The sequence below is a fragment of the Papilio machaon genome, chromosome 18, assembly GCF_912999745.1.
Source record: "Papilio machaon chromosome 18, ilPapMach1.1, whole genome shotgun sequence".
Lineage (NCBI taxonomy): Eukaryota > Metazoa > Arthropoda > Insecta > Lepidoptera > Papilionidae > Papilio > Papilio machaon.
This window is the reverse complement of record NC_060003.1, coordinates 5521247-5548138: the sequence shown is the minus strand read 5'-3', so window position 1 is coordinate 5548138 and position 26892 is coordinate 5521247. Positions and strand designations below refer to the sequence as shown.

The 26892-nt window shown below is 34.4% G+C and overlaps 1 protein-coding gene across 1 annotated transcript in view; it reads right to left on the bottom strand.

Moving 5' to 3' along the window:
* LOC106721764 (tRNA (adenine(58)-N(1))-methyltransferase catalytic subunit TRMT61A) overlaps window positions 1–26892 on the bottom strand; it is a 53404-nt gene that overhangs the window by 24646 nt on the left and 1866 nt on the right. Inside the window, exons 4-5 of the mRNA XM_045682115.1 lie at window positions 25605–25734; window positions 2279–2448 (exon numbers count right to left, since the gene is read on the bottom strand). Coding sequence (XP_045538071.1) covers window positions 2279–2448; window positions 25605–25734 — 300 coding nt within the window. The remainder of the gene's footprint in view (window positions 1–2278; window positions 2449–25604; window positions 25735–26892) is intronic.

The window sequence follows — 26892 nt, the reverse complement described above, 5'->3', positions numbered from 1 at the left end:
TTCGATAAATGAGGTTTATGTTCAAAACTTTGACAAAGATATTATGCATGGAGCGGTCTTTATTTATTATGAAATATGAAATTTATTACACAATTTTGATTCATATACAAGTTACTTTGGCTTGCTCTATTGATATAAAGTAAGGAACTGGATAATTGAAGTGACTCATTGTCATCACGTAATATACGAAATCAGCCAATTCATTTTAGAAAAATAAATTAATAAAAGCAGATCTTAATATTATCTACTAAAACCTGTTCTAAAAGATCTGATACAATGTTGCCAGCTTTAATGTAGAAGATAAATAAAGAGATGGAGAAAGAATTAGAAAGCTGTAGCTAGTTAATTGAAAAACAGCCGGTAATCTTCTTTTACTATTAATTATCTGTACGAATCGAATCATAACGTCGACAGTCTTTCGTTTTCAAGGACAATTGTCATACAATCCTAGCAATTAAAATAATTTTATCGTATGCAAATATATCGTATGTAGCTGTTGAGGTTGTAAATACTTAATAAATGATGTTATTCTCTGCTGATCCATTGATATATTGCCAGTTAAGTTTCATAATAGGCCCCCCGCGTATCGGAGTTGCATCGCAATATCGAATACGGACTACTTTTTCCTCTTCGGCCCATTTGTATCGTCCCTTACTTTATATGGTACTTACCTTAAAATACTATTGCTGTCTCTATTTCTTTCAAAGAGAACGAAAGGGGTGGCAATATTGTCGTAATACTGGTGTAAGTCGATGGAGATTTACTCTTAAACACAATTTAATGCCAATTGAATTCGAAACACGCACAGCAATTGCGACTAGTGCGTCCTCTTCGGGACAAGCTGAGGTTTAATTTACGTCAGTCGTCAGTTGAAGATGTATGGGTGCATTCAAGTACAGTGATATGTAACCACCAATTATCTAGCGGATCTAATCTCTACGTAAGTCCATTCATAAATTTTGTTATTCAAACTCAATCGGGTTGTTTTTATGTTTTGAGCTGTATTTTTTCTATATTATAAGGTGGCAAACGAGCAAGCGGTCACCTGAATTCGCCTAAATAGCTAAATGACCACTACCCGTAGAAATCTGCAAGAGCAGAGGCATTGACTACCTTTAATAGATAATAAGATGTGTTCAGCAATATGGCGATTGTTACAATATATCTATGTCATCATTTGTGCAGCGTATCAGGCGTAAATTACACCAAAAATCTCATACCATTTTTTTTTCATCATAATTGACAATGGCGATACGAAGGCAATTGTCACAAATATTCGTGCTAGGCCCACAGTGCTAAAGATAAAAATATCAAATATACAAACATGGCGATAAAAAGTTTTTTACACTCAAACATTTTAAAACTGTGCTATACTTTTATTGCTATGAGGAACATATTTTTAAAAGTGAATTTATTTATTGGTCACAAGTGGAACAAACTTCAATTGTGTAACAAGATGGGAATGTTACAGATTTAGCTGTGATTTATGTAGTTTCGACAGCTTAGCATAATCATAAGCAGAACTAGCGCATGCGCGCCTGCAGGTCAACAGTGACAAACTATTCTAAACTTAGCCCTTTAGGTATTTTGTCGAGCCCGTCGTTAGACCAGTATTGTAAGTTAGTATTGAAGATAATAGTTAGAGGTGACAAATCTTGTGCGATAAAGCGAATGAGTAATTTCTGTCTCATGTATCATGGCATAGTTGAGACACAAATTATACAGAAATTTAAGGCACAGAACTTCAGCTCAATCTCTCTAGTTCTAAAGCATCAGATATTAAAATAAGATAAGATTTCATCACATCACAACAACTAGTTTACTCTTGTATCTATAAACGGTATTTGGAATGTTGCGTGCATCCAATTGGACATAAAGTGTTGTCATGGTAACGTACTAAGTACAAGGGGACACGGCGAAACAGCCCATTGACCACGCCGACACATTAACTTGGGCGACTTACGACGCGTCAAGGTATGGGGATTGATCAGGCCTATCGAGACGATAATTGACAACCTTGCTCCAGTACGGAGGGTTGCGACACAAACTCATGTACATATATGTGTATGAATGTGCACACACATAAAACTGTACGCTACCGTGCGCATTTGACTGAGTAATTATGCTTTTATTACATCGTCATATGTGGTCAATTACTGAATGGTCCTGGCCGCATTTTAAAATAAGTTTTTCATCTTACGAGGAACTTTTTTATGACTAGTCATTTATTCGGAGAGCAAACATTTTTAGGGAAACAAATAGATGAAAATATTCTTACCTTATGTCTCAGGAAGGATAAATCCCTAACAGCCACATTCCTCTTGCTAACTTTGAGCTCGCTTTGAAGCACCTCCATAGTGACGATATCCTGGAAGCCGAGCTCCTGGAGCGTTAAGCAAGTGCGCTGGACTTGCTCTATACACGGCGAGAAGGAACAGAAGCGACCACCTGTAGACAATGAATAACCTTAAAAATGTTCCTCACACAAATGTTACAACAAATGTTACAGTGTTTATTACATTTAAAAAACACTGTTTGAAAATTATAACCCTATTGAAATATATGTCTTACTTTATTCACGATTATTTGATATACTAAAGCATTTTTTACAATTACGTCGCTTACATCCTATTGTAAGCCCAACGTATCCCGTTACATGCATTATTATATCATCCACGTGCTACACATTTTATAACAGTACCAGTTTAAAACCCCCCGCGGTGGCTGGCCCGCGCCCGCGCCTACAGATTGGCAGATTGAGTGACGTGGCACGTCCTTATTGGTCGATAAGATGTGACAGATAAGCGCATCGGACCGCATTAAAGCACCCGATGTCTCCCCGGACGGCGGACGGTTTTCGTCTTGTAGAAATTCAGAAACGGTATCGCCGCAACAAAAACTTAGGCCCGCTATCTGACCATCTCACCATCATGGGAATGGAAACATCTGTCGGGATATCTGACCGTCGTCTTTTTACTTTCATGCTTTTTGTTCGTTTAAAACATTGATTCGAGTACTAACAGTATGTTTTGTACTTTCAAATACCAATTTAATCCTGTACAAGAATAAAAATTAAAATAAACAGTCATTTTACGATTAACCGACAGTTGACTCCATTATTTTAATTAATTGTCCGTATTTTACACATAAGCTATGACAGAAATGAGGTATTTTGTACTAAGTAAAACTGTTGTTCTAACTAGCTTTATTTAAGTGGCGTAATTAGCCCTTTGGCTTCTTAGTTTTAGAAATAAGGTAGTATATACTGTACTGTTTAACATACATATATGACGAAGCTCATCAGTACCTCTAAATGCACTCTAAGGTTCCTATTAACCTAGTTCCCGTGCATCAACGGTCGCGTGATAGGACGATATAACACTATAAAACTGTCTATTACCATTACTAATCCAGGTAATGAAGCTATTCAGAATAATCACCTAACTTCAGTACAAAGGTGGTGAAATTTGTAATCTTTATGTGTCCTGAGTCACGGAAAGGATCTCAAGATGGTAACTTAGTTAATGTATGAAAGGAAATCGGTAATAGGTGTGATCAAAATTGGAAACTACAATCCTGTAATACAACAGAATGGTAGTTTTAGATTTAAAAACATTTCTGAGCAAAAGATAAATAACAAGAATTCGTTAGCCTGAAAGCCATCCAATAAGATATAACCAAACACTTAAATAACCAACGGGTCTTAATATCAACTGTGAAAATCAGTTAAATATTAGTAAAACATGCTAAATACGTGGATACAAGTTAAGGGTTAACAATGGAGGTTAGTCATCCTCTGAGGCTTACGACACAGTGTAGGTCAGGACACAGGAATGCCGGCTAATTGACAGATTAGTGAGGACATCAATTGCCTTAGAATTATGCGCGGCGACGTTGGTAAATTCAGTTTTATTGCTTACTCCATTGTGGTTACCGCTTCGGTAGTTTATCGTGTGACCTTTGACAGTGCATTGTGTAATGTTTTGTTATTATTTGCGATACGTTTTGTATATTTCAATTTTAATAAATATAACAATATTAAATATTTTACATTAAAAACGTTTATCTTATTATTCCTTAGAGTATTATTGTGATTTAAAGCTATATACTTGAATGATTGTTATCGTATTTCGCTTTTTATTGTCAACTTTCATAATTATTACCACTATCAAAGATTACGTTGGATTAATTTAATATTATCTGTCCAGCGTTTTTCAAATCTATTTGCCTGTTCTATCATTCATACATAACTACATACATACCTGCTTTAACTTACTGCTTTAAGTTAAATTTAGTAACTATTAATTTATTTCAGTATAGAAGAAAATGATCTGATATCATCTCTACCTTGTTTCAATTCGATAGCTATGGTATTGCGAAATTGTAGAGGCAATTTATTGTGAATCCGACGATATTGTCTTGACAAATCTTCATACGTTTAAATCTGTTATTGGTAAGTGTATGAGCATCAATGCAATAACTTCATATTTTGAAATATCAAAAATTCACGTATATCTTAAAACATTTTAACAGGATATTTACTACGATAAGTTGTTTCGTATATCATTCTGCAAAGGCTTTTGTTTAACGTGTTTTGTAATAGTCTTTCACAACAAAAGTGTTTGTATTTCAAATATATTGGCATTATAGAACAAATAGAGGTGGGCCAAAATGATAGACCTAGTTATCGATGATAAACAGTGTATAATTATTTAACCGCAGGGTCCGGCCTCCTAGCATGTTAATGTAGATAGAAATAGTCTATTCAACAACTACAGCACTTTCAAATTATATCCTACATTCGGTAATTAATTACGTCTCCCAAATGTGGCAATAATTTTAAAAAATATAACACAAAAAGGTGGTTCAACATGCCACATTTTATAACACAAGCTTTTTTTTACATTTGAACTGTGTAAAATGTAAATTAAATGAAAGAATTTATTTCTAGAAATTTGGGTGTCGATGCCCAGATCCAGTTTTCATACTGAAAAAAAAATCTACTCGCAGTCGGCAGAGACATTTGGTGTGGACGTAGCCTTAAACAAGGAAAATGCGATCAAATGCGTATGCTTACGATGCGGACCAAAGACCAAATCACTTTGTACCCGGCTCTTGAAATTGCTCGTCAAACAACAGTACCCTTATTCCTGACATGACAAGTCAAATAATTCACTTATGTAGTAATTCATCACTTTCCTGCCTTTTTCTCTATAGGTCAGCATGTACTAAATTATCATACATCTTTATTAGTCGTTATATAAATTCATTCACTTCAGTAATTACTACAATACATGGAAATAATTGAACCAAACCATCTGGTCTTCATAAAGCATGAAACTAGTTCAAAGTTTCTTATAACAATAGTTTTCGATACTGATACGAACCAAATCGATTTCGTAGCGATACGAGGAGATATAATTTAAAAAGTTGCATCAGGAGATCAATGGGTAGGGTTGCGTCAATGGCGACGTAACGTATTGTGTCGGTCGAGTCCCGTCGGCAACAATACTGGACACGCCATTGATGTATTAGTCGAGATAGCGTTCAAGTGAAATCATATGAGCTCCATGTAGGGTTGCCAACTTATTTAATTTTTTTTATTTAAATTTTTAAAATATAGAAACAAAAACAGACAACGACATCAATAAAAGTAAAGAACGAAAGTGAACTCGAACACAAAAACTAACAGTTTGAGTTAACTTACTATGAACAAATTATTTCGCCCCATCCCCTTTTATTAATCACCTCTTTATTAAATATTCATTTTGTACACATAGTGATGTGCTAGGAATATTTTTAACATTGTTGTTACAACAAAAAAATCTATCATTGAAAATACACCGATCCGTCAGAAGAGGGACATCATCATTGGATCTCTTAAGAGATTTTCGTCGGACGGGTTGATACGTTGACAATCGTTATTTTTGACAGTGTAGAGTCCTACCAGTATTGTGAAGTGTGGTCACTTGGTCGCAGAACCTAATGAGGTCGGCACACGCACAGTATTGTTCTTGCGATTGCCCGATTGGAAAATAATTATCTCAATACCCAACCGAAACTTTTCTTAATGCATTAGACATCATTAGTTTTATTAATAACTGATTAATTGTCGTCATACCGTGGGTTTCTGAGACCAAAAATCTTAGTTTAAAACGTATTTGTGTATTATAGTGATGATGATATTGTTTTATATCGAGATTTTAGTTCTAGGAACCCACGGTAAGCCTGGAATTTCTCAGTTAGTCCACACTAAGGAACATCCTTAACGACCACTTAATGACTTTGAGTTGACTTTGGTCAGCAAAGTGCACGAATTTCTAACTAGGAACTAATAAACTAGGTTCCCAATAGATAAATGCCTTTTATGCATTCAATTCCTGCATTAGAAATATTTTACAGTTTGATTCACTCAAATCTTGGCACTTCGATCGCTTTACCTCAATTTAACCGTATATTATAAATGATTATGCGATGCATGCCGGAATCGAACCTGCATACACGTTTTCAATTGTCTTTCACTCTTGTCTTATCTGATTTGAATCGTAGAGTGAATCGGCGAGGAGGATGAAATGGTGTTAGAAATGCAACTTTTTATTATAATTTGAGGTTTAACACCTCAAATTATAATAAAAAGTAACTTATGATTTTATGTAATTTTTATTAAAATTTCTAATTATATTTGTGAAAAAACTTATCAGTTGTATAAATTTAGAAAAATAACTGAAACTGGTAATGTTTTTGATCAAGTCAATCTTAGTATATTCTTACACTTCATTAGCGGTCGCCCACGAATTCATAAGTGCAAAGAAAAAAGTAGCCTGTAGTTAATATGCCCGTATACAACAGCTACCTTCCAGTCAAGTTGTTTTTTATTTGACATTTTTATAATATAGAAGAATAAAGATTACCCTTCACAACCTCCCCATTCTTACAAAACATTGTCCAATTTAAACAATTGTTATAAAATAAAAACTTAGCAACTATTAAGAGTCGCAACAGTGGAGGTTTAACATTGAATAACGTATGTGCACGCCTGAGGCGAGGGCGTCACTTGGCCACCCCGACGACGGCGCATGCGCAGGAATTTGCACAAGCCATCCTCCACCACGACGAACAAAGCCGTATAACGGATATATTTTACATTCAAATATGCTTTAGTTAATATCTATAGCATCGCATAGGAAAAATTAAATAGAAGATTATAAAGAACTGCATAACCTATCCGCGAATGCACTGTTAATAAACTAGATTCAAAGAAGCATTGTAATACATTTTAATCAGAAGGTTACTTTACTAAGAAACGAAGTCGTAGTTAAACGCATCCAGATGTCGGATAACTCGAGTTCCGAGTAATGCGTTCAATTAATTTAAAAGCAACATTCGTTAATTTTATTAATGCCCGTCGAGCCTAAATCTACGATCGGCGCGGTGCTAGATTTGATCTGAGCGCCTTCTCATTTTCGAAATTAGCAAATGAGTAAAAAACAAACTGTTTAAAAACCGCCAACGGAGCGGACGAGATAAAGAAATATACGAAGAGGTGCTGCGTTCGAGAAGCAAGATAACACCATTAACGCCGAGGATGTTGCTGAACAAAACGAAAGAAGGAGATAGAGATTGTTTGCACAATTCTGGAATGTTCCACATCACTAAAAGAGAATTTTAAAAATGAACTTTATTCAGAATTTGATAAAGTACATTTTGGAATAGCATTAATTTGGTTGTGTGATGTTTTTAACATGGTAAATGGTACAATAATGGCTATAAGTGCGTAAGGGACGGCGGACGATGGTGGTGATAGCGCAATGAGTGGAGTAAGCTTTTCTCAGCCACCCAGCCAGCAACATAATTAATGATGCTCGTGTCGCAGACGAATTTATAAATTCCCTTTATTCCGTTTTAACAAAGAGTTGGACACGCGTGATAGGACCGATATGATATCTACAGAAGGGACATATCTATGCTTTATACATTTTAAACGTATAAATGAGTTAAGTAGACTTGTAGTTTGTATTTCTAGTATTAAATCAACACTTAGGGACTTCGTTAACGTCCAATTAACTACCCAGGCAGGCAGTAAGTAAGTGTTAATATTAGCCATCATTAGCTGTGTCAAAACTTCATGGTTAAGACCAGCATGTAGATGTTGTAGAACATACATCTATTCATAGTCTAAGCGAGATTAAAAACATTCTAATAGAAAATAGAAAATATGAAATAGTAAAAAGAAGGAAAATTGTGCAAAATATGGGCTCCAAATCTAGAAATACAGGTAACTAATATAAAGTTCTGTTACTCTAAACTTCTAATCATCTCTCAAACTATGTCTGGCAAAACGTACTACTCGTAATATCTATTCCGTTTAATAATTCATTTGAGGCAATCGCCTGCATCTATTCCCACATCGAAACCAATAAATAATTCTTTAAATTCGATCCATAAATATCGTGGCAACGTTGCAGTGAGAGAGCATTATTTGCTTCGCATGTAATAATAGCATATTTAGTGTGCGATATCGTTTTAATGCGGGGTCGGGATGAATCGCGGCCTGCGATCTATCGCCTCCCGCGCCCCTCGCCCCCCCGCCCCTTGCCCCGCCTACGAGTAACTCACTGCTATCTGCGCCGAATATTGTTAATCAGTGTATCATTAGCTAAGGACTGATTCACATGACGCGAATATTACACTTATTAAAGTTCTCGGTAAAAGTTGTCTTTATTTAAATAAGATATTATAGGAGCATTGGTGGCTCAGGGGTTAAGCACTTGATTTGTAATCTGCAGGTCCATGTATCCCGCTATGTACCAATGTGTTTTTCGATTTATATATCGTCCCTTACCTAACAACACTGTAAGTACCTTGATCCGACGTTCTTACGGTGAAAGAAAACATCGTGATGCAACCTGCACATATTAGCAAAATAAATTTCAAAGATATGTGTCAATTCCCGGGAGAAAAAAGCGACGACCCAGATTGCCACACGCCACGTTCCGACTTCCGAAATTGCGAAAAGTGAATTGCGGAGATTGAGATCACGGACTTCTGTCTGTGATATCTGGATCTCTACCCTTCTAGGTTGCTCTCGTGAGTTGTTTGTGTGTGTTAATTAAGATATTCATCGTATTAAATATGTTAAATATTGTTTAAGGAATGTAGTATACTATCCAATAATTTGACAAAAAAAATATCGTTCATCGAACGTAAAGAGGCAAGATGAATAGAATTAGAATTTGTCTATGAAATTTGCCATCGCTAAGGTTTGTCGAACAAAACATTAGATACTGTCTAGTATATGTATCTAAGAAAGATTTATTTCCATGACCGAATGATATAATACAAAACAGTTTTCTTTAAAACACATAAGGAAACTAGAATATCATCTATTTTCGTCAACAAGTGAAAGGAAAAGCAGATTTCAACCTTTCTATCTATCCCACCAAGATTTAACTTACACTAAATGAGCCCTTTATTGTAGATTTCACATTTTAAATCCACACTTAGGCACGACTCTGCGTATGGAGTTGAAGAGCTTTTTTTTACTTCGTTTTCTGAGTCCAAAAATCCTACCGTGTGCACCAGGTCCGGAGTCCTAAGCCGAGCAGATGGTGGTGCTTACGATAGCTCCATAGCGCACCGGTGCGATATAGATAAAAGCTAACGGGGAGGCGCTGCTATAAATACTAAAAAACGAACAACACACAATCAGCTCTGTCCTTTTCGCGCACCAGAAAAAACTAACCTCTTCCCGCGACTTCTCGCTCATGGTATAGCCGGTATATTAAGTATTGGCATGTGCAATGCGTTAAAACAAATAATGAAACATAAAAAAATATATTAAAAAAATAATTGTTCGTTTTATTCATATTTTTAACATCAAACTAATTCACTGTGTTTTTTTATAAATTTAAGTCAAATATGAAAAAAACAGCTTTAAAGTCCCAGTCGAAGAGCCAGCTGTATCCCCAAAACAAAGGGAGAGATATAGTGCTGAAAGAGTGAAAGACAACGCAACTCAATTTGTCAACATTCAGATTACGATAAAGAAGGAGGAGCGAAGAAGATGATATTTAAAAAAAAAAACTGACCCCACCACTATATGCGATACAAACTACGAATAAAGATAAAAATAATGTACGATGACCAATATGCATCGCACCGACTACAGAGCAATAAAGTATTCTACAAGTGATACAAGAATGTTCGCCAATCGGCGACCGGATCTGCTCCGCTGCTTTAACTTTATAAATACTGTGCTATTTCTTTCTGGAAATCTGTAATGTTTCATCAATATTTCAGGGTATTAAATATTTTTGAGGATTTTCCTCTTATAACATTCACTGAAGAGCCTTTCGAAATGCAGGCAGTATTGATATTGATATGTAACGTTTGATACAGGGACAACGTCTTTTTATCGAAAATCTAGTAAATCATGTGATCTTTTTTTTAGAAAATTGTCATGTAAACTTCAATCCTTAACAAATTGTGCGACTTGTCTAAATCAAAGTTCATCTAATGTTTGTTCCTTTGATGTGAAATGTGAGCTGGCTCATTTGTCAAACTTCATAGGCAAATAAGGCAGAGCCCATGTTGAGGCTATCATATATCAAGCTGGATTCTGCACAGTGGCGACAGTGCGCTCGTGTACTCGCGACATCTTGCTACTTCCATTTAAGAACCGCATCTCGCAAAAGGTGCGTGTTCGTTTAACCTTAATAGTAATTATTTGGCTTTTTATTTCCTACTAGCCGTTGCCTGCGACTCCGTCTGCGCGGAATTAAAAAAAAATGTAGCCTATGGGTTCTTCCAAATATCATCGAGTACGATTGATCCGTTCTGGAGATACCTTCAAACAAATATCCATCCATCTACACTTTCGGATTTATAATATTAGTAAGATTGATGAAGGTGAGTGATAACTCCAAGACGAGGGGCTAAGAAAGACGTTGGAGAAAGAATTGAAGAAATAAAATTTATTAATTGTTTAAGGACATGTTTCATCTTTACCTAATTGGGAGATTTTAAAGATCGTACTTTATGTACTGGAAACAGAATTTTCAATTGATTAGTTAAAATTGAATGGAGTATTGAAATTTCTATAAATGTCACAACATTATAAACATTGATCGGACAGCAAATTTAATCTATGGTATCTCCAATGTAACGTTTCAGAGGTAACTCGGCTTAGTCTCTGTAAATCATTAAGGGACGTGGCAATGGTTTCTGCTACCGAATCGAATAAGGCAAATGTAATTCATTCACACGTTCGTCAAGACCTCAGATGCCTTATTAAACATTGCTTGAATCGATTCTGTAATCGATACATCGATTTATGTATCGATGTTTTCGATTTAAATTAACACTAACTGTTGCGTTTATGTATTCCATCGATTCGGTTCGCGGATAAATTTATTCGTGTTCTATTTTGCTAGTGGACAGTGTTTTTGAATAACGACTATGCTAGATTTATTTTAGAACAGATTTATGTTTTGATATGTTGTGTTCTGTTTTGGTCTGTGATTCATTCATGTTTAATATTTTTATAAGAATCCAATTATTTATATTTCATGTAACTCAAAATGCAATGAAAAGTATTTCTAGTCAATAAGAAACCTACAAATTGAATATGAATTTCTTAGCTATCGTACAAAAATTCAAGTCTTAATTAAGATTTTATGTTGAATTGTGTCTTGACTAGACGTAGTGTACATGATCTTAGAAGCAAAAATACTTGCGAGCATATGTCGGGGGGCACAGATCCTTTAGGAGGTGCGGGAGGTCGTGGGAACGCTTCCCTAATTACTTGGGCTCCAGATAACGAGTCTAATTCGCGGGCTGCGTGCGCCGGCGCCCGCTCTCACGCACGCATTGTCTTCGGTAATTGCCGATCCTGTTCAATTTGTTGGATTTGTTGCCTCTCCACGCTGTGATTCCTTTAAGTGGCCTCTTAAGACTGCTAAATAAATCGCACGGAACGTTGCCTTCCTTTGCCGTTTGCGGTGCGAGCTTTTTAAACACTCGGTAGTGAAACTTAACTTGATTCTTGTTAAATTAAGATACAAAGTATTCAAAGTTAAAGATTAGCAGGAACAAATGGACATCAACTTGACCTATATTGTCGTACCATTAAGGCAAAAAAAAGTTTTAACAATCTATACAATAGTACATTTTACGACTTAATTGAGTCATAGACAATTTTAATATATTTTGTTGAATAGCATAATGATTGCGCCAAACTGACGTAGATTATAAGAGCTTGTGAGGTTCGATGCGCAAGCGCAGGGCGTTACGCCCCCAGGCGGCTGATGAAGACATCACGCTGCACGCCAATTGATTAGTCGCGTGACGACCGTTGAAGAGAGCGGACGTGTTATTATGCGACGTTAGACATGCGCCTAAGATAGGTAACATGATGATTTGCTCGAATTATGAAAAGTTTACTATATAATTTTCGACGTTATTTCTATAATTAATATAAATTGAATAGAGACGCAGTTTTAGTTGCTATTAGCAGAAAGTTATTGTAATACTTGATTATAAAACCAAGTTTATTGTAAGATATTAAACCATTCATTCATTAATAAAAATGTTCACAAATTTAAACTATATCGGCGACAACGTAGATGATTATTTCCCTATTTAGATAGTATTAATTAGAATCTAAATCAGCAAAGATAAGTAAATCGCATCAAAAACATTTCAACATTGAGGCTTTACTCAATTAAAATCAATGGTACCAATTATCGAAGAAGAAAACACAGAAGTAATAAACTCGTTCAACTAAGGAAACATTTCAATGGGATATTATATTCCAAATTGCCTTTTTAGTAAGACATTGCACTAGCGATGGCAAATAATAAACATCAAACTCCTTAAAGCTTCACATCATCAAGGCAACACAAATTAAAAAAAATCAATTATCAACCAAAACATTTTTCAAAACTTCAAATATTAAAAGATTCGAGAACTTATTTTGTAGGACAGACATAATACACTTACGCGTATTAAAAACTGTCTAAAATATGATGAAATTTTTATCCAGGATTGTCAAGCGAAAGAACTTTAAACATGTAAGATTGAATGAAATATTGTCTTCCAAATCTTGTTTGCCCAAAATGTATTTATAGTTTCAAGGCTCGTTACAAATGTTTGTAACAACGTTCATATTCTATTTGTCAATTGTTTTTTTCCTCTCCGTCTATCAATCGTCAATAGACAAGTAAATAATCTTGGAACCGCATGCAGTACGATGAGGCGTTAAATATTACACAGTTCAAACACAGTTATTAGATAGACCGCCAACTATTACTAGAATATTTGTAATTATACTGCTTTGAATCTTTACATGTAAATTCAACATGTTTAGATATTATGCTGCAAATCAGAATTTTAATGAAGACAAGGAGTACAATGCGTGACATAATAAGTAGGTGTTTGTTAAATTCTGGATGCACAAACATGGATGCTTAATTAATTGTATCCAAAAAATCTGTGAGAAATGTGATCTCTCGGCAAGCAGGCCTTTAAAAAGATCGTTTTTTTTTACGAATAGGAGTAATTATATAATAGAATTTTAATATTTAGGCTAAGTTAAGCAACTTCGATTAAAAGATTTGCTATACAATCGAACACAAACTACGAGATCATACTAATATTATAAATGTGAATGTTTAAATAGATGGATGGATGGATGTTTGTTTGAAGGTATCTTCTTAACGGTTCATGGGATTTTCATGAAATTTGGCACACATGTAGAATGTCTTGAAGAACACATAGACTACTTACTTTTTACGTTTATTTTTAAACTCACGCGGTCGGAGTCGCGGGCGACAGCTAGTACGTAATAAGTGAGAAATGCATATACGACCAATGACCGTGGAATAGCGTGTCTGAGCCCATTTGGCGGGCGCTACACCGTCGATAGCCCCGGGACACACTTGAATGGGGATTGTTTTAAAACATTCAACGCGTATTAATTGCTCACATAAATGAATTTAATGTGAAACATTAATTTAGTGGTTTTATAAAGCTTCATGTTTATTTACGCAATTATGAACAACTAGCAGTTTCCCGCGAATTCGTCCGCGCGGAATTAATGTAAATTCTTGTAATAAATATGTATGTCACTCGGGGATAGTGTAGCTTCACAACAGTGAAAGAATTTTTCAAATCGGTTCGTTAGTTTCGGAGCCTATTCGATGCAAACAAACAATGAAATCTTTCCTCTTTATAATATTAGTATAGATGTGGTTCTTAGAAAAAAGTTACTTAAATTATTGATAAATATGGTAATAAACAATATAATTATAACTATTAGTTAAAAAGGGCACTGTTTTTCCAGCATATCTTTTTTTCTTTTCTATACTTATAGATGATTCGTACGTTTTTTATAAGAGATGGGGGTAAACGAGCGGTGGGAACACCAAGGTGATCATCGACGCCCATGGACATTCACAACACTAGAGGAACTGTAGATGCGTTGCCGGCATTTGAGAAAGATATATGCTCGCTTTTTGGTGAAACATAAGTATCGGTGTATGCAGTATACTAAAATGTAATATTTGCTGCTTTATCTTAATTTTAGCAATTTGTCTAAACATTTTAACAATGTGTCGGAAAATAAATGCCTAGAATTTGCTTTGAAATATATTACGAAATGCAACGAATTTGTCCAGAGTCGAATTGGTTTACATTTACTCTATATATCTACTGAATTAAAGATTTATCATACAAGTTGCTTTACGAAATCGTACTGAGAATAAAGAATTATAACTTTGTTTTGATATCTTGGATTGAGAAATTCAAATAAAAACTAGTTCTAAAATATAAAGGTAGCTGAAAATTAAAGGATAAACATCGTTAAAAACAGAAATAGAAATTGTCAATGCTCAAGGCGCATTAGAACAGTCCAATCGACTCGGAATAAAAAGGATCGTGGCTCGTGCTGTAAAATAAATTTCCATAAGAACCGAGGTTTATTACATAAGCAGAGCAATAATAAACAATCGAGCTATGGTTATAAATAACTCGGCAGAGACAGGCGCATTCGCAGCGACGTCCGCGAATATTGAAACTAAATCATTTAATACGTGATCACAGCTCTTACAGCGTTAATGAACTTTGATTATGAATTTATAAGTACTACACGTTCTTTGATATCCGGGCTATGGATTTACGTATTGGATTCAAATTTCTGCACATTTTTTAAACTTGATTAGATAGTATTAATTGATTTTACGTGTGCTAGAAAAAACAAACATACTGTGTATTATGAATTTCTACTTTTCCTATTCGTAGAAAAAAAATATGCCTTGTACCTAAAGATTTATTGCAAACCATGAAGATGTTCAAGTCTATTTCGTATTAAAATTGTAAACAAATGTAAAAAAATGTAAGTAAGCTCCCGGATAATTTTTAATATCTAATACTTCGCGATAACGATAATTTAACGTAGATTCGTGACAAAGCACTATTGAACAACAATTAATAAAAGAGCGGAAATCCTTAATTTAAATCAACAATTACATATTCAATTAAATATAGAACAAAATGTACAGGACGCTGTGACGTGTACGGTATGCGGTACAGGGCGCGGCGAGTCAAGGTAAGGGGTCACCGAGAGAAAGGCGGCTACTCTAATGTCTATATTAACTTTAATCTACTCCAGTTATTAATAGCGACCGTAAACAAACATGTGTCAGTTAAATTCTACACATATGTTTTTAACTTGATGTTTTAATCTCATTTGGCAGTTTGGACGTTTTAAATGTACTTGACATGGTTATGTGACGTTACTTTTACTAAGGTATAAGCTTATCAAGAACATAAAAATCCTAACATGGGGGCGCTTCAATCGCCTTATATATTACATAACTTACTAATAAGTGTAAAGACGATATTTTGCCGCAATATGGCGGGTTATTTATATCCCTGGTCAGGCTATAAGAGATATTTTTTTCTTTTATAGAATTTTGCCGAGATTAAACATTGGTAAACATCTATATATGTTATTCCTCTTTCTTTATAAAAGACAGAGATGTCAATGTTTTAGTATAATTTCGGTATGTGTAAACTTAACGTCAATGGAGGTTATTAAGCTCATACCAGCTTCTATAACGAATATTCTATAACAACTAGTCATGTTATAATTTAAACAATTATAACATGACTAGTTGTCGTCCACGCGGAATTAAAAAAAAAGTAATAAGTAGCCTATGTGTTCTTCCAGACTATGATCTACAACTATGCCAAATTGCATCGAGATCTGCTGAGCCGTTATGGAGATACCTACAAACAAACATCCATCCATCCATCCAACTTTATTGATTTTAAACTTGGCAGTTTCAAGTTTAGTGTAAACAAAAAAAATATAGAAATTTAAAAAGTACTGAATCATTTTTTTATATAATTTTAAAGTAGTTATAAAAATTATCAACACTTACTTTGAATGTTAATTTGAATTAACTGTTTTTTATTGTTAAAGAAATTAATATTAAAACATTTTTTAACACCTTTTCATTTATCTTTTTTTTAATTCATTAATTATAATGAACAAAGACAAATTGATTAACTTTTGTCTATTATCAAAGTGGATTGTCATTGTTTAATTTAATAACGCACTATTAGATACAGTGGGTGTTTCATTATCTGCATTTAGCCTACGCGTTGTTACGTTATAAGATTTATCATTGCAATCAAACTCTATACTCTATCTAAAATATCTCAAAAAGGTTTAACAATCATTAATTGGATCGTTGATTTAGAAAAAAATAATAAATTTAATTTAAAAAATATAAATTTTTCATACGCGCTCTTGACTTTAAGTTCAGCAGTTTTTCAAAAAAAACAATTGTAACAAGGATAAAGATAATCTAGTTATTTAAAAAAAATGGGACCCATCTGCAAGCACTACCTTTCGATTAAAATATGTTTTATCAAAATCGGAGCACCAGGGGCGGAGCTTCGCGGTAACACACATAAAAAATACTGTCGTATTGATAACCTGATTCTTTTTGAAGTCGGCTAAAAAATAGAACAAGGTAAGTGTGGATTTTTGTTGTATTGTAACAATATGTTTTTGGATAGGTTAGAATAGGTACTTATATCCACAGTGTAAATCCACGTCTATCATGAGTTACGACTAATCGTAATCAAATTTATGAAAACAATATCGATTTTCTGATTCGTTAAATCGAATCGATACCTTAAAATTACTTAACATGTATTGTGACAAGATTTGTAAACGATTGTGACAGTAATCTTATAGAATGTAATAAATATATAATGAAACTACAGTCAAAACCGTTTATGGCGACATCGTTTAGAACAACATACCGGTTAAATTGACCAAAATCAAAGGTCCTGGCTGAATGTTATTACATATCTTTCCTATTAATACCTGTCACCGGTTGTTACAACTATCGGATTTGACGACTCAATATGAGTAGTCCCTTCGATGTCGTTATAACAGATTTTGACTGTATATACAAGTTGAAATCACAGATAACGTTATAGCTCAGTCTCCTTAAATCAGTTGTTCTATTATTGAAAACGAGGTATCGATTTCTCGGTACATTAAATCGGTATGTCTGTCAGATCTAGATCTGATATACCTCAATAAATTGTTGCACCTAACTAATTATATTTAGATTAAAATGCCAATTGTATTGGAGAGGTGAAATGAAAATCAAACTGACTTGTATACAATTGATACAAGTACATTAGATTAAAGTTATAAGTTGTAGTAATTTTGGGTCTAAAGAATAATAAGTAAAGTTTTGTCAGGATACAAGAAGAATAGTAATAGTTTGATAGAAGATTAAGTAGAAGAGAATAGAAGAGAGAATTTGGTAGAGTCGATAGAAGTAGTTGATCGCTGATAATAAATAAAAATAGTTAAAGGTTATGTTTGTTTGAATGAACTTATCTTCGGAAATACATCTTACTTATATTATAAATGCGAATGTTTGGATAGATGTTTGTTGGAAGGTATCTCCGGAACGGTTCAACGGATCCGGTTCACGGAAAAAATCCGTGCGTATGGAGTCACGGACGACAGCTAGTATTAAAAATTGATTATAAAAATAGGAAATGTAATAGATCTCACCAAATAACATGTCAATTGACACAAAAAAGACAGGATGTAAAAATTGAAATAACATAATTCAGCAAGTTTAATTTTTCAAGATTTTTTATTTCATAAGCCTTAAACATATTGATGTTGATAAAATCTATAATGTGGAACAGATCAATAAGGCTAATTAACAGGTAGTAAATTATAGTGTACCTATTCATATGGAAATGTTAATATAAATATAACAGTGCAATTCCACTGCAGTAACTATTGTATAAAAAATAGAATACAGAATTAACAAGAGTGTGATCAATAAAAGTAGAGAACCTCGTTATTAATTCGTAATAAACATATCCGACCAAATAATGTTGATAAGATACATCGGGTATATTGAGGTTATAGGAATTCTATTCACAACGGGCGGCCGAATTGTAATTCAGTTAAGCAAACAAAACGCCGGATTAGTCATATAACCTATTGTCCACCGCTGTCGGTCTACGAGCTTTATCTTAATTGACTGCGATTTGATTTAGTAGCGTTATATACACCAATATAAACTGACACCATCTAAATTTTAATATAACTTTAAAGTTCAAGGAATAAGTATCAAATTTAATCAACGCTTGATTGAATTAAATGCAAAATATAAATTGGTAATATAAAAGTAATTACAAATTTCATATTGCAGTTAATAAAAATATTTGTAAGTGTATTATGGTATAATTTATATTATTTGGATTGTAAAATAAAAGTTTGTCAGCGCGTGTTCGCGAGTGGCGCCCGGGGCGACAAGCTATGTCATACAGCAGTTTCATATGACACGTCTACGCAACAAGGATATAAGATTGTTATCTAAACGTAGGGTATATAATGGTGGGCGTCCACGGCAGACATACCCGTAGAAAAATATATTATTAACTATATATTCTCAAAGTGAATGAGAGAGATAGAAATATGTTTTTCGTAATATTGTTTCGGTAGTGGGAACCTACTATAAAACCGATAAGTGGGCTGAAATGTGATGTCAATGTTCCTTGATCGTTATCTTTGATTATATATTTTTTTGCAAACTCAGTAAGGAATGTGTTTGAAAATTTATTCATTGAATAAATTCAAGTTAGTTTTCGGCGTTGCGAACTGTCGGATTTCTAAGACAATTTATATGGATCGGATTGTGTAAATTCAATTTAATACAGTTGGTGTTAAATGTTTCAAGTTTAGTTATTGAAATTATTTATATTGAATTTTTTAATTAATAATTCAAAGCAATTATGAAAAGATGACATTAGTTATTATTTTCACATGTTATCCTATTTTTTCTCGAAAAGGTAAGCTCAGTCTATATTAGAAACTTTCGGTCGACAAAATTAAAAAAGTATCCTATAATATGCCCGCGTGCATCAATTACCTTCCTTTCCAAGTCCCGTCAAAATCGGTCTAACCGTTCTGGAGATTACCCAGAACAAACGCGACCTTGCGGACAGACACACGCAAATACATCATGTGTATGAAATGTTTTTTTTTTTCGACATTACATACAGACACACTAATTTAATAATAAATCTCGTCCATTCATTAATCATTCGGAGATTTACTTTACTCATATAATTAATGCTTAGTTAAAATGTGAGATAGAAAAAAATCGATTGAATAGCGTATTCTGGACCATATAAAATGTATGTTGTATTGTGAATACAATTGCGTGTAGTGGTAGAGCGTCGGTGGCTCAGGGCTTAAACACTTGACTTGCAATCTGCAGGACCTAGGTTCGAATCGCGCCATGTACCAATGTGTTTTTCGATTTTCGATTTACATATGTACATTTATCCGACATTCTTACGATGAAGGAAAACATCGTGATGCACCGCACATATCAATTCAAAGATATGTGTGAAGTCAACCAAACCGCACTTGGCCAGCGTGGTTGACTATGGCCTAGTCACACCTAAGTTAGGGTAGCCTCCGAGCCCCTCGGTGGGGAGGTATGGTGAGCTAATGATGATAGTGGCAACTTTGTTTTGCCAATTATTAAAAATGAAAAAAAAATATATATATATTACGGTTAAAATCTTCAGCCAGTGTTGTAATTATTAAAATAGTTTAAAGGAACCATAATTGTAAGAATAAAACTTTTGTCTACACGGAAAATTACGCGACTGGCTGAGTCTTTTGCACAAAAGATGCTATTTTTCACCGAAAGATAATGTCCCGAGTACGACAGGCAAGTTAAGGGGCTGTCCTATTAGAGTTTAGCTTGTTTAGTCCAGACCACCATGCTAGGGTATTAAGTTTCATTGATATGTCTTGTTGTGAAGCTGGACATTTGTAAGTGTTCTTAATGCGCCGATTACGGCTAAGTACCCCCATGTGTTTAAATGTCTTAAATATCACAAACTAAGTGTTCGGGTCCCCAGTTATTCAAAACGTCTGCGTTTGTCGTGATGTGATCGCGCTTTGATTTCTCGTCTCTTTGTGTATTTCGCTAAAAGTTCGTGGGAAATATCTGTTTTGTGGACGAATATTTTCTTATACTATTTATCGTAGCCGTGACTAAATACTAGAGCATAATTATTTCTAAAAAGCGAACCCTTGAATTTGGGTTTGGATTTAAATTGGGATATAAGGTATAGATTATTCCGCAAGCTTATAAAGGATGTTGAAACAATGTGTTTTTCGACTTACGATTTTCATATGTACATTTATCCGACGTTCTTACCACGAAGGAAAACACCGTGAAGTCAACCAACCTGCATTGAGCCAGCGTGGTTGACTACGTCCTAGTCACCCTTGGGTAGGCTCTCAGCCCCATGGTATAATTAACTGACGACGTAAGATCGATTTTCCAAATTTTATTCTATACTTTTAATTCGTATCAAATTTTGAGTATACATTTAAAAATCGACTTGAGCTAAAAAGAATCATGGATCCTATTACCAAACGGTTTAGCAACAAAAGTATTTCAGTGTACTTGTACCCTTTGTTATTTCGTTCCATTACATCTGAGATGACCATTTATTAATAGGACATATTTGGACAACGGCTCGGACGTGATAAATATCCCTATAGAAATAAGATGTCGCTCAAAAGTTGCCTGTTAGTCTCGCTTGTATAAACGAGCATATCAATTGCATTGTGCTTGTATCGTTTCGAATGCATGCAATAATGACCTTCTGGGTATGTTGTTATAAAGTCGAAAGTATTATGCACTGAAAATGTATGGCATATTTATGACAGTAAATAAAGTGTAGTTTAGCGAATATATGAGTATACTAAAACGTTTATTTTATTTATTTTTATTTCGATTCTGTATAAAGTTTTGACTATTATTGTTACATTTATAGGTCTACAAATCTAGAAGGCAATGAACTGATGCATCTAAATAATTCTAATCTAGTAAATTCAGAAAGGCGCTAATACATTAGATTTAATTATATTAGACATACAAAGTGAGGGAATCGCAAAGAAAAAAACAAACAGTCTATATTTCCCACATCATATCTTACTAATATTACAAATGAAAATGTTTGGATGGATGGATGGATGTTTGTTAGAAGGTATCTCCAGAACGGTTTAACTTATCTCGGTTAAATTTAGCATAGATGTAGAACATACTCTGGATTATACATACACTAATTAAGTTTTTTGACAGCTAGTCTTACTAATATTATAAATGCGAAAGTTTGGATGTTTGTTAATAGGTATCTCCGTAATGGCTCAATGGATCTCAATGAAATTTGGAATAGATGTCGAACATAGTCTGGAAGAACACAGGCTACCAAATATTTTTTTTAATTCCTCGAAGACGGAGTTGCGGGCGACTAGTGGTTTAATATCTTGTCGCATCACTAAAGTGTTACCGCAACTTAATGTCTTGCACAACCACAATTCAAGTACATAATTAGGCGTGTCTTCGCCACAAAATATAATAGTTACACAACGTACATTACGTCAGATGTAGTGTTTATTTGTGTCTAATATATTATTTGTATACGTTGCAATAAGATACCGATTAACTATTATCAGCCGATCTCGCAATCAATATGGATGTTTATGTATTAAAATTCATTCCTAATTATACCTTTATGATCAGTTTACATTATTCCAGTCCAGCAATCGAATCCATCGCTGGATTACAATTCTAAAAACATAACATTGGAATGCATTGCGTGGTTTCCGTTGTATAAAGGAGATCTATATGATAGGAGAAAAATTATTTTCATTCTTAATTTTGTAAAAAACTATATAATCCTCTTCAATGTTATTTGCAACGTAAATATACTGCAGAAAAGTAGACATAGCCTCAGCTTAGCCAATTAACAAGCCTACCTAAAGATAATCTGAAGAAAATAGCCCACTTCTTGTTTATTTACAACCATTGTTATAGACGTTAGACGGAAACATGTTACATTTGTATTACATAGATTATATGTATGTTTTATATATAGGGTTACCTCATCATTCATATTATACCTTATTATTTTGCCCTAAGATAAAAAAAGCTTTTCCGGAGAGCTAATTTTAGTCCTTTTTCTCTTCCCACCTTTTTCTTCTAATAAAGTATGGGGAGGGGAAGTTGATTTGATAGTGGAGAGCACGCATAAGGAGGGAAAATATTCTCTATCTGTGTATTTCTTCCATCGTCGATTAAAGGTAGACAATACATTTGCAATTGCGGATGTCTATGGCCTGCGGTCACTTCGTCAATTCTACGAGCCAACTAAAAGTCCAAGCCAAATAACATATTGAAGGATTACACAATGGTCATACAATGCTGTAGCCATTCCTTTTATTCACATTGAAAAAACGGAGACAAAAATATGTTTTAACACTTGTGACAGCAGTGGAAACTCTCAGTTGTGAAGAATGTGTCCGATACACAAATGTCGTGCAACAATTTCGGTTAGATCTGTCAAGGGTAACGGATACCACTAATATTTTCATAGAATGGATGCGGTCGCCTCACGATTCATATCTCATAGATAAAGTGCTTGATATCAATTAGCCAAATGATTTTAGGGTTGACTTTCATTGCTTCTGACAGTATTATAATGTTAGTTTACATGGTTTGATGATGTTAAAACTTATAAAATGATATTTGATAGAGTAACTATTAAATGCTTTTGTTTCGAAATTGTAGAAGGTAGAAATTAACAAAAGTTTCGTTTAAAAATACCGTTAAGTTTGTAATTAACATTATTATGCATTTATATTTATAAGCAAGCGAATCTACAGGGTAATATTAGGTCCTTACATATGAAATTGGCGTTTTTCGTACTGGCCACTTTAATCACGAATTTCTCCTCTTTGGTAAGGAATTCCAAATTCAAATTTGTACAGCTATAGACTCATGTATTTGTGGTTCGATGACCGTCATTCATTTGTTTTTTTTCTTCTGTTTTTTTCTGTTTGCGTCACTCATTTTACAAAATGGAAAACTTAAAATATCGCATTATTTACGAGTACGAGTTCCGCCGGGGCACTAGTGCTGCGGAAACAACTCGAAGGGTGAATGATGTGTATGGCGGTCGTGTTGCAAAAGAAAACACAGTTCGTTTTTGGTTCCAACGTTTTCGTTCTGGAAATTTCGATCTGCAGAACAAGCCCCGTGGACAGCCTGAGACTCAAGTTGATAATGAAGAGTTGAAGGCTATTGTGGAAGCGGATCCATCGCAAACCACGTCCGAGTTAACTGCAGGCTGCGATGTTAGTGATAAAACTGTTTTAATTCACTTGAAGCAAATTGGGAAGATTAAAAAGCTTGAAAGGTGGGTACCTCACGAATTGACTGAAGCAAACCGGCAAACGCGCGTCGACTATTGCGTTACATTACTAAACCGGCACAATAATGAAGGTATTTTAAACCGAATCATTACCTGTGATGAAAAATGGGTTCTTTACGATAATCGGAAGCGCTCAGCGCAATGGTTGGATCCTGGCCAGCCAGCCAAATCCTGCCCCAAGCGAAAATTAACCCCAAAAAAGTTACTTGTAAGCGTTTGGTGGACTAGTGCCGGTATTGTTCATTACAGTTTTCTCAAATCTGGCCAGACTATTACGGCTGATGTCTATTGTCAGCAATTGCAAACCATGATGGAAAAGCTAGCGGCTAAACAACCTAGGCTGGTCAATCGCTCCACGCCACTGCTGCTTCACGACAACGCTAGACCACACACTGCGCAACAGACGGCTACTAAATTAGAAGAGCTTCAATTGGAAAGTCTAAGACATCCTCCGTACTCCCCGGACCTTGCTCCAACAGATTACCATTTTTTTCGAAATTTGGATAACTTCTTGCAAGGGAAAAAATTCAACTCCGATGGGGCAGTCCAAATCGCCTTCAAAGATTTTATTGATTCCCGTCCGACTGGTTTTTTTAGTACAGGGATCAATGAACTACCTATGAGATGGCAAAAGTGCATAGAAAATAATTGTTCATACTTTGATTAATTAAATATATTATATTAAAAAATATTCGACTTTTTGTTCCTCCCATACAAAACGCCAATTTCATATGTAAGGACCTAATATAATGAAAGAATTTTTCAATAATATTCGACGATGTCTAAAATGAAAGATTCGAAAAAAAAAACAGAACCCTTAAACCTTTTAGCTTTATTTCTAAGTATTTATTAGGAACATGGACAACCCTGTCAATTAGAAAGAGTTAGACCACTTTCAAAGCGATGTATCGATTCTAAATTCGTTATCTAGTTCAACGGAGAGCAAATTTAATGAATAGAATCGAATAACTTACAAGGCGATCGGAATAATCGGCACATAGTAATCAGATTGCAATCGATTCTTCGATTCTCTCGATTTATAAGGATCCGAGTCGTTTCCTGCTGCGTATCGTCAATACAATTAGATACTGCGGCTTTACTATTGTTACTTATTACGATCTAATACTCGCATAGTTTTATCTACTTCTACATAATATTTAAGTTGAAAATGATCCTTTCGTTAGGAATTTGTCATTTCTATATAAACTAGGCTATCAAAGATCATGTAGTAATTAAACTATGGAATTAGATATTGAATCTGATCTGCAAATTAATAAAATATATTCTTATGAATATTTATGTTATACGTTTAATGGAATATAAGTGTATGAAATGTAGAAACAAATTCCAACCTCTCCTAAAAATTATACACAACAAATTACAACGACCTATAATAAATTATTGTTGCACGTCCATATTTAAGTCAAAACATAGATAATAAATAGGCATTGTAATTATTACCTGCAGTCGGCACTTTTGAAATTACAATTTGCTGTATTTGTTTTAATTATACAAAATATATAATTCTGTAATTAAAGTGTATATATAATAATCTAGCTCTCGCCCGCGATTCCGCGCGGAATTAAAAACAAACGTAATAAGTAGCTTATGTGTTCTACCAGTCTATGTTTTACATCTATGCCAAATCACATCAAGATCCATTAAGCCGTTATATAGATACTTTCAAACATCCATCCATCCATCCATCTAAACATTAGCATTTATATTATAAGTAAGATATATGTACAAACCTTGTTCTTTCAGAGCAGAAATGGCGTGAGAAATCCCGTCCCATGGTCGCGGTAAATCCAGAAATACGGCGTCCACTTTCCCGTTCAGTTCCGCTCCAAAACCATCGGCTAACACGTCTCTATGTTGTATCTAAGGACAATGGATAAAGCAATAAGAAAATTAAGTGTAGAGACAGGTTGAAATCTACCTAGTAATAAACTTAACTAGCCTTACGGCTGAATCGAAATTCAAAACTTCTTTCTCTATCTTACTAATATTATATATGGATAAACGGTTCAACGGATCTTAATGAAATTTGACAAATATGTAGAACATAGTCTGGAATAAAACATAGGCTACTTATAACGTTATTTTTAATACTGCGCGGACGGATTCGCGGGCAAAAGCTAGTTAGAAATATAGGCTAGTTTTCACATAGTTAAAATTAAACAAGGCAAGTTAAGAAATTACAGTTCGTAAATAAAAATAAATTAATAATCAAATTACAAAGGCTAAGTTCACACTGTGATACGTTCGCCGATAGTAAAATGTTTCGATATAATTCAAACGCTACCGAGGTGTTCAGCTTTTAGAACATAATACATTCAAAATGTTACTCTTATCGTAAAGTGTATCGAACTATTGACTTTTTAATGCATGTTTCTGAGAAAAAAATCCTTTCGAAATCAACGTCAAGCCTTGTCACCTTAAATGTCTTGACCTTGAGACCAACAAGATTTGCATTCTAAAAAAAATCTTAGATTATTTACCTACTCTTAATTTATTACAAATTTGTGAGGTATTATATTATATTGATATTTTGTTATTAGCAAGACCGTAATTGGCCACAGTCCAAAAATGTCAAAAAAGAGAATATTTCACAGTAAAATGCTTCTGTAAATCTGACCCTTTACATACTAAAAGGACTTTGCTAGTTTGCGGTCACTTGTAAGTTCCGTATACAGTCACCGTAGAGCAAACTACACAAAGCTTCCGGTTAATCACACAGTGTGTACGTCACCTTACGCTACTTGTACTAAATTGTATTTAGTTAGAATTTAGGAAGGAAGATTTTAAGTGCAGCCGAAACCAATATGTATTGCGTAGATACGAGTATATGAATATAGAAGAGACGAGAGGTGTGTCTACGATCGCGCCTATTAGAAATTCGTAATCTCGCTCTTGGTCACGGGTGTTAGTTGTTTCATTTTATAATAACACTAACTGTCATCCGCGACACCGTCCGAGCAGCATTAAAAAAACTTAATTAGTAGCCTATGTGACCTTCCACATTATGTTCTGGAGATA